The 14,667-nt window shown below is 34.7% G+C and overlaps 1 protein-coding gene across 3 annotated transcripts in view; it reads left to right on the top strand.

Annotated features, from left to right (window-relative positions):
- Window positions 1-1,879: 1,879 nt before the first annotated feature.
- LOC103505433 (transcription factor AP-2-epsilon) overlaps window positions 1,880-14,667 on the top strand; it is a 51,969-nt gene continuing 39,181 nt past the window's right edge. Inside the window, exon 1 of one of the 3 annotated variants that reach the window (XM_026820930.1) lies at window positions 1,880-2,664. In XM_026820930.1, the coding sequence (XP_026676731.1) occupies window positions 2,380-2,664 (285 nt within the window). In that variant the 5' untranslated portion in view covers window positions 1,880-2,379. The remainder of the gene's footprint in view (window positions 2,665-14,667) is intronic. The other 2 variants (XM_026820966.1, XM_026821002.1) reach the window with 2 other exon arrangements.

Genomic DNA, 14,667 nt, shown 5'->3' on the forward strand with positions numbered 1-14,667 from the left:
TCATGCCCTCGAGCCCTCGACTTTTCATGATGGTTATTTTCTTCGGGGGGAGGCTGAGAACGCTCCCAACCCCAGTCCATAACTCTCTTTCAGCATGGAAAAAAACTTACCTATTCCCCTGTACAGATTGTATGGAGCAATCATTCCAATGAAGAGTCTATTATTACTCCAATGCCGCCTCAGAGCTCAAGACACATTATATTGAGACAACAGGTTGCAATGTAATTCGAATCAGAAGTATTGAAACCCTCCTTCAGAGCAACTTGACGGCCTGGCCAATCTCAAACAAAACCAAAAAATAATTTGGAGAAGAAAAAAGTGTACCTTGTGAAAAAAAAAGCAAGAAGGACAAGTCATGGTTTTTGAAGAATGCACAGGGTTGGATCGCGAAGGATAATGTGGTACCGTTGTGTGATAAACCACTTCAGTGTGAGTAGGTAAATCGTAACAGTTCTACAAAAATATATACTTTGTTTTGATTAATGTTTGCCTGAATTTATGTTTGAGAGTGCTAAAACGCCGAGTAGGTGCTGGATTGGGCCTCAAAATCTGCCATTGAATGCCAATGAGCAAATTATTATACTTCCCAGGTAGTCGAATGATTCCAGCAAATATCACTGATGATTCCAGCAGTAGTTAAGACTGAGTTTCTGTAATAACTACGGTCGACGGTCGGTAGGTATAATCTAAAACCAACTTCAACTCTTGAACTCAAATCGAAACCCTTGTCTACACCAAACCACCTAGAGACAAGTCATCGGTAAAAGGAAACTTCCAAGCCTGATTTCCGAGAACAAAAAGGTAACAGGTAACAATAGTCCATAAAAGTAAATGTATGGATTCAAAATTTGTGGAATTAAGAATCAAGTGCCCAAAGTATCAGGTATAGCGGACAACCAATGCAGGTTATTTCGTCTTCAATATTTTGGGACCTCCACTTGAGGAGAAGAAATTGTACTAGACACTTTTATTGAGAAAAAACAAGCTTTCTAACAAGTAAGCTAAATTTCGGAGTTTGTTGCAATTTGACGTCTGACGAAATACCCTGCAATCTGACGACACTCTGAAAGTATCCGGACACAGTGGAATCTTTGAGGACCCTTCAAATCTAGACAGAATACTTGGACCTCACTATGTTCGGTCAGTAATACTGACGCTGGATTACCCACCTAACAATATGACAAACGCAACGCACTATAAGCTTAACAGAATCTGGTGATTCAAAGACTCCCGGCTTGGAAGTTCTTTAAATGGTACTAAAATGAATAAGTACTGAATCCAATACAAGTGTACTTGGTGTGGAGACTCAGGTATTTGGTACTCAGGTATGTGAACATGGTTCTCGGTTTCTTGATTCTCGTATGCCAGGTATACCAGGTAGGTTATCTTGGTATCCGTTAAGAGGCATCACTATCGGGTCTACAACTTTTACTTGACCTCCCCACTTGGTTCAAGAAGTTGGTTTAGCCCCTCCAGCAAACACACTTCTCTAGATCGCTCTGAGCGTTGTACTTTACACCTGATTTCCGGAATATCATAATAAAAAAATAAATATTTTAAAAACAATGAATTTGAATTTTTCCATGAACAAAACTGAATTTTGTACATAGATTGTAATTATAATAATTTATTTTTTACTTAATTGTTTTGTTATATATTTTATTTTCTCGTCCAATGTTTTGTACATACTTTTGTGTCCAATGTAAATTTTAGAACTGTGTTTTGTGATTGTTTACATTTTTATAGTTAAATATTATAGTTATAACGTGCCATTGATTTTCACATTTGTTGCAATATCTTTCAAATCAAAGTTTGTTATTTATTTTTTCTAGTTTTTCTCGGTTATAAAATTTCATTTTTGTACACGTATCAATGTTGTCTAGTGCCATTTTTTACTGTTATTACCAATTTTAAAATCTCTTATTCATTGTGTCGCTTTTTACTAAAATCGTTACGTTTCTCGGCCGTTTTGCAAATTTTCGTTCGGTAACTTTTCGTGCATAGAATTTGAACACATTGAAATTATTATTTTGAATGAAACGCGTTATGAAATTACAGGACGGCTATAACATAAAGTATTTATAAAAATGAAATACCTACCTAGATGTGGATGTGAGTAGAAAACAGGTTAGCTGGCAGTAGCTCTACACACTACACAAGATCGAGAAGAGAGGAACGTTGTGGCTTGCACAGACTCAATATTCTCATCTGAACATATAAGATCTTTTTGAACATTGGAGCGAAGACAATTCCATACTAACTATTGCAAATATATTATAACCGCCAACAAACAAACAAACCTAAAACACACAATATAAACGAATTTCTCATTAGGAGACTTGAATTTTTTAACGAAAATCCCGTTATCCACTTCAAACTATGGAAGATTCTGACATGAATGAGTTGGATGACATTCAAACCAATCATAGGGACGAAAGACTTTTGAATGATGTCATAAACAACAATAACACAGCCAATGCCGTCACCAACGATCTAAAAAGTCTGAAAGGTACAGAGTCACCTACACCTGATGATACGGATGGGGATGCTTTGTCACCAAGAAAGCATCATATGTTGAACAATCATCATAACAACAATGATGTATCATTTGTTCTAATAGTGGAGGACCAGGCAGGAGAGGATTTACATTCAGGAGACGAAGAGGTAAATCAAAATGCTCAGTACCTTAATAGACATACGTATAATTTGTAAGCTTCTTATTACTGTCTGTATAAGATTGTCTATCGCCAATGTTAGTTGTTGTCTTAGGTACATCTATCTTTAGGACAATTTCAGTCATGTACAGAGGTTTCCAAGAATCTTGAGATTTTACCATACAAGATTGAGGTTTCTTTTTCTGGATTTTACGAAGATCCGAGAAATAAGAACTTCTTTAATTAGGTTTGAGAAGTGAATCCTGAAATATAGAAGAGGTACGTGCTTTTGACAAACAAATAAACAAGTAGGTACCGAGTTTTGTAATATTATAATGTAACGTAAAAGGATAGATTCGAAAGTAAAATGTACATCTTCAAACTCTGGTTCATCAAAAGGTGTTCATTAATGGCCAAGTACCTACATAGGTATTATTTAGTTTTAACCTAATACTTTATACCTCTTGGGTAAACAGAAGATTTGGTTAACAAAATCTTATTAACAATATAGTGAGCCCTTTGTGACACAACACCTAACAGGTTCCTTTATTACAACTCTCCTTTTTCTTGTGAACGTAAAATGCCTACGACCTTATTATGAAATCCCAAAATACCCCAAGGTTATAGGACAGGTCCGCAGGTAACATTTTGCACCTGATTTTATTATTTTTGAATCCCGCCAAATTTTGTAAGGGTTCAATGATCTTTTACTCTCTAGAGTAGTCTAGAGATAGGTTCAATAGTTTTGTAATTTCTTCAATAAAATGAACTTATTTCAGTGGAAATAGGGCATAAATAATATCAGGATTGTCTTCAAAATATTTTGTTAGTGGATGTGCCCAATTCTCCATATGGTTTGTTTCGGCGTACCTCTACTCGATCTCTATCTTTTTCTCATCTCTTCCTCATCTTTAAATGGAAAATTTGTTATTTTCGGCTATGAACTTCCTATATCTCCCTTCCACTCTTCTCCTTTTTCTTTAGTATGATACCTACCAGGGAAAAAATCTGGAAGGAAAGCTATTAACTTCGCCCAGACTTTCTTCCAAAAATAGAAAGGTTGCTTTTTCAGCCCTTTCCGGATTAAAAACAAGGTTTACTTACATAAATAATCAAACTAAACATAAAATGTGTTGTTTTAACGTTCAACTGTCACAAAAAAGATAGATACCCAAAATGAAATTAGAATACTGATAAAGTGATAACTATGTTTTGCCCTTTCTCTGGCCCTGTTCTCATTTCTTCTCACTATCTTATATGTAAATGACACTATCAGCAATATCGCGAGAAATTGACATTGTAAATGTATTTTGGCTCAGGTCTAGATTTTATCACCGTTTTTTGCTTAACAACTTTGTTTTAGCACATGTGGTGATTGTGTAAAGTTCTTATCTAGTGCTTTCTTTTAATGGTGTACTAAACCAAATATAGATCCAATTTAGAACCCAATCCAATGTAGAACCTAAAATCTTTAGAAGAGATAAAGTAGGTAAAGATTAAAAGCTCCGAAAGCTATGTAGATACCTAATATTAATTTAAAAGACAAGGGATAAAACTAAGGAAATCTTATAGGTAATTAATACACTCAGCAACTCTATTTGTGATGCGTTTGCTAGTATTCGATTGATCCTTTGAAGTTTTTAAAATAATAGAAACAGATAAAGTAATGTACCTATTGGTTTTCTTGTTTGTTTGTTTTCCCCTGATGAGGCTGAAAACAAATACCCTTTGACCAATAAGAAGATACTTAACTGAAAAGTTTGTGATTAATGTCTCTTACTTATCCACTTGTTAATCCTACTTTATATAAGATTAAGATATATAAATGATTCACTAATCCTACTCCAGGTGTAATCAGGATGGAATTACTCAATTACTCACGGTAGGTGAGGAAAAAAATCTAGCACACCAGACAAGGCATGCTTTTTGATGTAATGGTCAATTGACCATCTAACTAACCATAGCATCAAGCGTAGCAAATTAGCTAGGGATTCCCGGATTTAGAAGATTAGTAGTCATATACTATTAAAACATTAGAACATATGTTTTATTAAACATAAATATAAACGCATCGTGTTTAATACTCAGTTCCTCGTACTTGGTATTACATCTCATTAACATAGTAAACTACTCACCAAGTGTTTACATACTTCAGGATATCCGTTCCACACTAGTGAACGTAAGATGGAAGGGTTGATGGGATAAATATACAGTCATTACTTTAGTAATTAATCAGATTAGTGCGGATTTTACTAATTTAGTACATCGCGACAGGTGTTTGGAACTGATTTTTGAAAATTAACTTTTTTGTAGACTGGTGATTGGAGGCTGGTGGAAGTAGTGGCTGAAAACTGGGATCTCCACAGTCCAAAGGATTGTTGTAAATTTAATACTAATCAAGTTCTCGTTAATTACTATCCATTTTGAAGGGGGAAAATCCAGCTCAGTTCTCTGAACTATCAGGAAATCATTTTCTTTCCTCCTGTATGTTCTATGTTAGGCGTTCAAAACACCAAGGAGAAAGGAACTGGCATAAGTATAACTTTTCCATCTACCAAGCTGTAAAATCTAAAATCACAAATTTCTCACACCCACTTGAATCTTTATAGGTAGGTACATCTTACATTTACATTAGTGAAATCCTTTCGAATTTACACCAAGGCAAAAACTTTATACCGCATTAACACTTATGCGAGTGATATCTTCAAATGATCCATTAAGATAAACTTGCAAATATACTAAGTAGTAAGTAGGACTATCTTTATCTTTACAAACCTTCTGTGCCTATCTCACCTTAATGCCATAATAAAACAGGAACTTATTGCACCGTTTCGATTACTACAACATTCTTTAACATTCGTATGCGAGAAATTGATTGTCTCACTGATACATTTTTTCTGAACAAGTAAGTTGGTGTTGCTCGGTTTTCAATTAAAACAAAACTAGCAAGATGAAAATATTGTAAGTTTTAAAAATATTACGGCATACTATTTTATCTTGCTAGTAAAACTGATACTATCTTTGTAGAATTGTAACTTCTGTTGTGTCTTAGATTCTCAAGTTCTGGCTTCTTTATTAACAAGTTCAGAGAAGAAGGGTGTAGATGAAAGATAAATATGGGTATAACTTAATACTTTGGAAGATAAAGTTATGGAAAGAAACAAGCTTCCGTGGAGTATGCACATTGAACCATTCTCGAGCAATTCTGCTGACGTGATCCTACAGGCTACAGGAAAGGCTATATTCCAGGCGGAAAGGTTTTTCAGGTAGAAAAGGGGAAATTACTGATATCGAAAGAAAAACGAACGATCTACTAAAGATCGCACTAGGAAAATCCACCTGATTATTCATAGAAGAAATTTCTTTATCATCGAACCAGTTCGCATTATTTTCCAAATGCACAATCCTAGATGCAGCAACCGTGCAGTTCTCAATGTCGCTCTAGTCCACACTTTAAATGCCAAGGTAAAAATAATAAAGAAATCCGAACTCAAATGAATATAATACCTCGCATAGATAAACAATAGTATACGCAGTCGCAGTTCCTATATTGAACAATATAAATAAATAATGGAGGTAATTTAAAGTAAATAATACCTCTATTACCTCTTTTCTACTGATTCGTTTATTAAATTTATTAATAAATGAATAAATTATTAAACATTTTACTGTGAATAAATATTTACCCATCAGTAATTAATTAATTATTCATTAAAATAATGTTTTATATTATGAATAATACTTATTTACTCATCAGTAGCCTCCGTGGCCGGTGTGCAAATTAAGCGGTGGTTCCTGGTTCGATTCCCGGCGGCTTGCAAATTCTCCACCTGTTGATAGACGCGGGTGTGAAATGTGGTTTCTATTCATAGTGGTGTAGGGTTCGAGTCCTGGTAGGAGCAGAAATCCTCTAGCCCCTTCAGTATTCAAAAATTGACCTCTTTATGAACATGCTTTTAGTATGAAAATTTCAGTAAATCAATCGTCCTAGGTCTAGGTCCTGGGGTTTACTGAGAAAAAATGATATGCAGTCTAATAAATGTCCTAATGTCCCACTATGTCCAAATCGCGGCCACACAAAGCAAGATCCAATTCAAGTGAAACTGCCTGTGCGTGTGGCCTGCATTCCCTTGTCAATTTGAGGGAAAGTTAGTAATACAGTAATACCTACCACACAGGTGGAATTACTTTTACGAGTCGCGTCTGAAAGATAATACAATTTATAGATTTTGTGCAGGACCGTTTACAGCTTATTGTCTTAATAATAGATACTTAAATCACGCAGTAAATTGGTCACATTCACCAATATTTGGAAATATTAGTGGAGATGCCTGATTCACCATTTATAATCATATTCATGTAGAGATATACACGGATGACAAACTCTTTCTCCTCCCATATTATTCTCCCTCCTATACTCTCCCTTATCCCCCCCCTCTCTCTCTCTCTTCTGGTTTCTTTTGACCTGAGCTGGCGAAGAATCGCATTGTGTAAACGAATCTTTCTCCTTTTCAAGTTGAACATGAGAGGTATAGGTAGTAATAATAAAGGTGAAACAAGTGTGAGGAGGCTACAGGGTTCAATATATAATCAGAAGGTTTACAACTTGAAGTTGAGCGCTCGTCATTAAATAGCACAAAAGTAGGTTCTCCATGACCAAGAAAGTTTCGCAACTTTCTGAAACCGAACCCAGAAAGGAACTCGCCTTGTAGGTGGGAGTTTTAGTCGAATTTTGACCAAGATCGAAACCCCTGGTTGATTTAACAGGTTAGATAGATATAACCTAAAAGTAAGGCAATATATAAAGGACATAAAGGTATAAAGTTATGTCAACGAGCATAAACAGGTAGATACTGAAAGTTCACCAGGATACCCAGTAGACTAATATGGCCATAGATTCCGATTCTCTCCTTGGCAACGGTTTTTTCTTCTCGTTCTTCTTCTTCTTCTGCTTCCTCGTCTTCTTTTTCTTCTCCTCTGTGTTCAAAGCCCACGTGCTCTATATGTTCTTCGCTTGGTTAGTAGCCTGAGCTACGGAATGGCTAGTACTCAAGTGTGGAATGCTGTCCCGAGGGCGAGCCTTAAGAGAGGTGCCTCAAGCTTCGATGTATACCTATGTAGGTACCTCCGAGATACTGTGTTTATATATTCTGGTTTGTTTTTTGTTGTTAAAGTTTGCGGTTGTTCGGAGGAACGCCAAGAAGAGAATTTATCTTTCCATATTCGATGTTGATATTTGGTTGACTGGTCGAAAATCCTGTCACCACCTATAAGTAAAACAATTAATCAGTATGTCAATGTAAATAGTTATGAAGTTATCATACTTATCATATTTTTCTTGGTAGGTATCTAGGTATTTATGTACCTGCCTCGCTGATCTAGTGGTCAAAAAGCTCGCCTGATAAACAGTAGGACATAGATTCAATTCCAGCCGATCGCGATGTATGAAATTTTCTCCTCAATAACTCCTGTTCCTCAGAGCACTTGTCAATATGTGGTAAAAGCTGAAGTGAATAAAGAATTCCGTTCTTCGGTTAAGTTCGAACCCACGCCCACTGTATAGCAAGGCAAACTGTATTGACCGTTAAGCCACAGCCAGGCGATGACATTTTGTAAGCTGCTCATACCTGAAATATGTTAAAGAAGATTTATTCAATTTTGAATTTATTACTCTATAGAATACCCTTTATAGAGCACTTGCACTTGACATCAGTGTAATAATTTTATGTGATAAATTGAGAAGAATCAGGATTCAGCTCTTTAAATTACCTCGTTTTAAGATGTTCTGTATTTGACTTCCGAAGGGACGAAATGATAACTTCAATACCTAGTTGCAATGAAAATTTATCTTCACAACGTTAAATGATAGAGTTCGGCACCAATTTCCAAGTTTGGCATTCTATTTTCTACCAATCAAAGTTTTTGTCGGGCCGCGCACTATTTATGTGGACTACCCATCAGTCCGACTGACCTCCTAGCAGGTCATTGCAGGTTCTGCTCACCGAATTACTTTGCCAGAGATTGATACGATAGGGTGTTTCTCGGTCTTATGCTTGGAGGCTTCCAGAGCCCAGGGGCTTTTTGAACAATACACATCGCTTGCGCTTGCCTAGACCCCGGGGCTTATCAGAGCATCTTCTCAATTCAAGTAGTTTTTTTACTAGATTATTTTTTTCCTTACAGAAGTCATCTAGCCAGATAGTCTAGTACAGCACAGTAGCAGTGAGCTACTTGTGCGAGCTTTTGAATGATTGAATCGCAGACTCTCTGTAATTACCATTAGTTAGGTACTGGTAATGATTTGTGAATTTTATTTCAAAGACTGAAAGAATGGCTTATCACATAAAATATTTCAAACAATTTCCATATCCAAGTTAGCGTGGAAATGTGTCTTTTTAGCAAAGAAAGGGTACAGTCAAGTTGATTGTGGATGTGCCAAAACTACCATTATTGTTAGTGGATGTGCCAAAACTACCACACTTGCTCAGCGCACTACTCTTGTAATATTAAAGCGCCAAGCAAATATTTTAATTTGGAACATGGGACTGAGGAATTTGGGTAGTTTTTTTTTTCTTTTTATTAGATATTTATTTTTTATAAAAATGGGCCGAAACTTTGAACATATGAGATTCTTTATCTACAAGCTAAGCTGCTCTAAATCTAACTCGGTTGACAGCCACACAATGTCTCAGAATTCCTTGTCTATCTCATGAGGATCTGTGGTTTTGTTATGAACAAGTAGGTCACCATATTGTGACTTTTTTTTACGCACAAATTTGTCGATGTCTGCAAAATTTGTCCAAAGACCTGTTGAGAGAAGAAAAAAATGGGCTTGGTCTGAACCACTTTTCTCCATCCGTTTTCTCTCTCTCTTTCTTTCTTGTGAAATAGATTGGAATATCTAGTACCTCTGATGCATCCTCTGTGGCCATTGAAGAAAGTGTTCAGTCCAAACAATTTTTGAAACAGGTCCCAGACATCGTATATCATAAGGGCGAAAAGATTGGAATATAATTTCAGATATTATATTGGTACAAGATACCAAGCACTCAGAAAAGAAAGTGCTCCATATTATACACCATAGAGAGAAAAAAGTGGAATGTCTCGGACTTAACTATAGCATCTCTAATGATAGAGTGTAGAGGAGAAAAAAATCCGAACAAATTAAATAAATTTAAATATTTTTAATCTGGGTTGAAGAATTATCAGGATAAAGATTGCCTTTTTTGTGTGTGTGAGGATTTTTTTTCCTTTTTATTTTACCGTATAATATTTCTGATACACCTGATGCAAATTATGTTCTATTGATTATTAAATGTGCTTGGAATGCATTTAATTCACTTGAAAAGACAGATGAGGACTTAAGATCTTGGCTACAAGAATCATAATCTAAGATGTAAGCGGGATAATTTGGTTTCAGTCCTCTAGTCAAGATAGAAAATGATGTTTTCTCAGATTACTTTTACTACGTGACTGCAATGACTGTTTTTATGAAGAGGAAATATGCAACTGTAAGGATAGGAGTTTAGTTGGATTTGGAAAATACGGTAGTACCAGGGTCACATTGCTGGAATGCCCATCAACCAAATAACCAAGTTTACATTAAAATAAGCTTAGATATCTTGGAACAGATGTAAGATGTAATCTATAGGAAGTCAGAAATATTTCAAGAACATCATAATGTCATTAATGGTCAACAAATTTAAGAATACTAGAAATTTAGTTGATAATGATGATGAAATTCAATGTAAAATATTAACACAAAAATAACATAGCCACAAATATTTACGTAAGGATTTAGGAATACTTGTACCTAGTCTATAGGTAGATGAGGACACTGATTGAAAGAATTTCTACTTTACGTAGGTATATGTATTGTCATCAATGTCCGTCTATTATTGCTTGAAATAAGTACCTACCTTGTATTAATAGAAACCAAAGTAGTGACCATGGAGGTCAAGCATATTGAGGAATTAGTAGAGAATAGATATTAAAACTCTTCAGTTCCTAAATGAAACAAAACCTGTGATAGTGAAGTGGTTCTTAGGTCCATAACTTGAGTCCGTGGCAGCTTTTTAGTGAACTTATGGATTTCTCTTCCTTTTCAAGAAGAGCTAAAAGGCTAATCTCTTTTTGGTAGAACTTTATCCCGTAGGAATATTAGGAACGTGGGAAAAAATAAAATCTCTTGAGAACTACAAATTCTACCTATCTTCACAAGCAAGTTCAACTTAAATTAATAAATTAGTCTATTGCCTGAACTTTTTTCCATGTCAATCAATACAGGCTAAAACCTTAATTAATAACCTTAATAGAAACCAAAAGTGGTCTAGAAATCTTTCCATTAACTGTCTATCTATTAACTAAATTTGAACTATGCTAACACCCAACTACGTACATATACGATTAAGTATAAGATTCGAGTGTCAGAGATCAAGATACCAAATAGATAATCAGGTATAACGTTTTTCGATGTTTAGAATGATTAAGTTCGAGGCAAATTTAATGTGTTGATAAAAAATAGACTAATTCTTTTCCTTTTGAAAGCCTATATCTAACGTATACGAGCTGAAAATTTGTGTGTGAATTTAAATCTTTGATAAACATTCACTGGATAATATATTAAATCCAAGAGTAATGTAGGTAAATAGTTGGTTTTAAAGACAAAATTTAAAACCTATCTATAAACATTCGCCATTAGGAATACCTATTAGGATCTAAATATTCCTAGATTAAGACATATCTCTTTTTGAAAAGCTCAACAGTCATTTTTATTTGGGAAGATATAGATAGTACCTACGTAGGTATACGTATACTAGAATTAGCTGAATTAGTATGCAACAAAAGTTAGAAGCATTTAAATCACATAACTGTTTCATACATATCAGATAATGTAAAAGGTATTTACCTAACGCAGAAAATGGAGTCCTAGAGATATTGAATGCAGATTGTTGTACCTATACTATCTGAGTAAACTAAGCATTAGGTTTGATACCTTGACATGAAGTATGAAGCGTGCCAGGTACTCACGCCGTCTTCAGGCAATTCTGCTGTGGGGAAATATAATTGAACAGTTTCTGAGCCAAATTATAGGCTATATGAAAAACACATAGTAAAAAAATCTCATTCATGTATAACTATGTAGGAAAGAACTTTACATCTACATGAAGCCCCTTGTTGCGTCTTTTTAATTCTAATCTAAAGAAAAAACCCTCCTAAAGAAAAAAACCCTGATTTTAAAGAAAAAACCCTGATTTTATTGCTGGTGCAATTTGGACAATAGTGTTCTGTATTTTCTACAATAATGTTTTCCTCAATGGACCTTACAAACTTATGTCCCTTCCTGACTTGAAAATTTGAACACCCATTCCCACCCTTGTGTACCTATCATTTTGTTAGAGGTCTGAAGTGGACAAACATCACAAATTTTTGTTTAAAATCTTTTTTAGTCAAATTTCCATCTTGTCAACCAAGTCCCAATCAGATGGACTTTCTCCCAATGAGAAAAAAAAGTAAATTAAATAATCGTATAAAGTAAATTAAATAGACAGCAAACCGGCACGTTGGGTAAGGCGGAATTTTAATGGCTTTTGTCAATATTTTTATTACTATTACATTTTATTACTTTATTTTTTATTCATGTCTTTATCGCGTCTCATCATAGGTACAGCTAAATCCGCACCGGTCACTAATCAAAGTTATATTAGGTACCTACTCAATATGAAAGTTATGTAGGAAAGATTTTAAGGAGTTGCATGTTGCAAAAGCAAAAAAAAGGACCGTTTTTACAAGTACCTAATTTCTAATCTGTAGGAAAACATTAAAATAAAATGAACTCAATAAAATTTTCAAAGTCATTCCTTACTATAAAACGTAGTCTAGTCTAGGTATACCTAAGTAGATAATTTATAGAACTTTATGAGTATTAAAGAGACGTTTTCATTTTACAGTTAAACCAGAGAGAAGATAGATGAAGGCTCAAAGAATATAAATTAAAACAAACTGTTCACACATAGATAAATGTCTTACATAAAATTGTAGGGAAGTATTGAAGATTGTAGGTATTTCTAGTGTTACTGTTTTATGAAATGTTTGCATAAGCCCACTACACACTGCGATTCTTCTTACGAACGTCAAACGATAAATTGCAGTTTTGCCGGGTAGGTACTCACTCACAGTACGGAAATTTTAATCAATTTTATTTCACGTCCACACTCTTTATTTCATTTTATTTCGCGTTCATATCTTATCGTACGATCAGATTGTACGATCAAATCGTAAGAAAAAATTGTACAGTATGTACGAGGCTTTACTAGATGTAGGATGCAGTGATTGATTAATTGGCAAAGGTAATAGAAAACGTGTTAGTGATCAAGACTGTTTGCAGATACAATGGTATACCAGAACGAGTGAAGTATGTTTCATTGAGTTTGAATAAATTATAGTATGTTTCATATTAAACGTAAAAATATAGGTCTATAATGAACAAAATAGGTTTTATGTACCTACTATGTTTCTAAAGGGTGTCCCAATGAGCGCAAGATTTGATTGTAAAAGCATGGTTCTCCGTGGAATAAAATGGACTTCTTAGATGATTTGAGAAGTAAACATTCTGAAATTTTGTATGGAACAGTAATCAGACAAATAACTTCCTCGACTTTGATCGTACATTCGTTTCCTTTTGTCAAAATTTTCGATGACAAATTCGAGGAAATCAGGCTGTATCTCGTTGATGCAACGTTCAATTTCACCTTTCAATGCTTCAAAGCTGGTGGGTTTGTTGGTGTAAACCTGTGACTTTAGATGCCCTCACAAAAAATAGTCTGGGAGGGTAAAATTACATGATCATGCCATTTCTCGTCAGAAAAAGGGAAAATGACAGGATTACGACTAGGAAAGTGCTCACGCAAAAGTGAAAATGTGTCGATTTTATTATGCTAACGCATTGTTGAACAGTTTTAGACTCCACGATGACTAATTTTGATTTGTTTACAATCAATCTGTCAAAGATTGGGCAAGATAAAACAACGCATAACAAAGTTATGACCCTTTCAAATCTTGCGTTCTTATTGGGACACCCTTTATATAATTCGCTTGTTTTCTTTTAGTTTGATTTTCAAACATACATTGAAAATAGATCATTAGGTATATGTTAACGATTGGAGGAGGTGATATTACCTACCTTGTAAACTTTTGATGTGAAATGCATTGGACATTCTGTGACACAAAACTTTGACTTTGTCATAAGTCAGGTGTTGTGGTAATGTAGAATATATTACCATTGTTCTTCTCATTATTTTGACAAACTTGTTTCCAAAGCCTTTCAGAGATTGATTTTGAACCTGGTGATTCTCAATTAATATGGAAATGTTCAATCAATAAATTCAATTAAATGAGACTGCAAAAATCAGCAAAAAACGAGTTCGAATTGAAGTACCTCATAATGGTCAAAGAATTAACATATTTTATTTATTTTTAATTTAATTATTTGCAAGTGGCCGCAGTTCACAAGATACCGGTTGGCCGGTTAGATTTTGGGTGTTTGAAATGACTGTAATGGGGGATTATCGGAATTATCATTTTTTTATTATTACTTCAAGAATTAGGTAATTACAATATTGTCGCTATCTAACAAGACTTTTACATTCTTACTGGCAAAATATTCCCACATATACCTACCGTCTACATAGAGCTGAAAGCAGTTATTGTACATAGTAACATTTTACTAAACAGTCAAAATAAATAAAGAGAAAGGTACTGAAGAGTTAAATAACCAAAAGAAAGAAGCCAGTCAAAGTCCATTGGGCGCGATAATTATCGCGATTATAGCTATTAATAATAATAATTTCGAAAAGAATTTGGCGAATGTACTTTAGCCCATTGATCACTACTCTACGAGTAAAACTTGCTGATTGATGGTTGTAGTATGTAGGTAGATACCTAGATTTTTTTTTTTTTTTTTTTTTTTTTGGGGGGGTTTTTTTATAAAGGGGCTTTTCCCCCCCCCCCGGGG

The sequence above is a fragment of the Diaphorina citri genome, unplaced genomic scaffold, assembly GCF_000475195.1.
Source record: "Diaphorina citri unplaced genomic scaffold, Diaci psyllid genome assembly version 1.1 scaffold1, whole genome shotgun sequence".
Lineage (NCBI taxonomy): Eukaryota > Metazoa > Arthropoda > Insecta > Hemiptera > Psyllidae > Diaphorina > Diaphorina citri.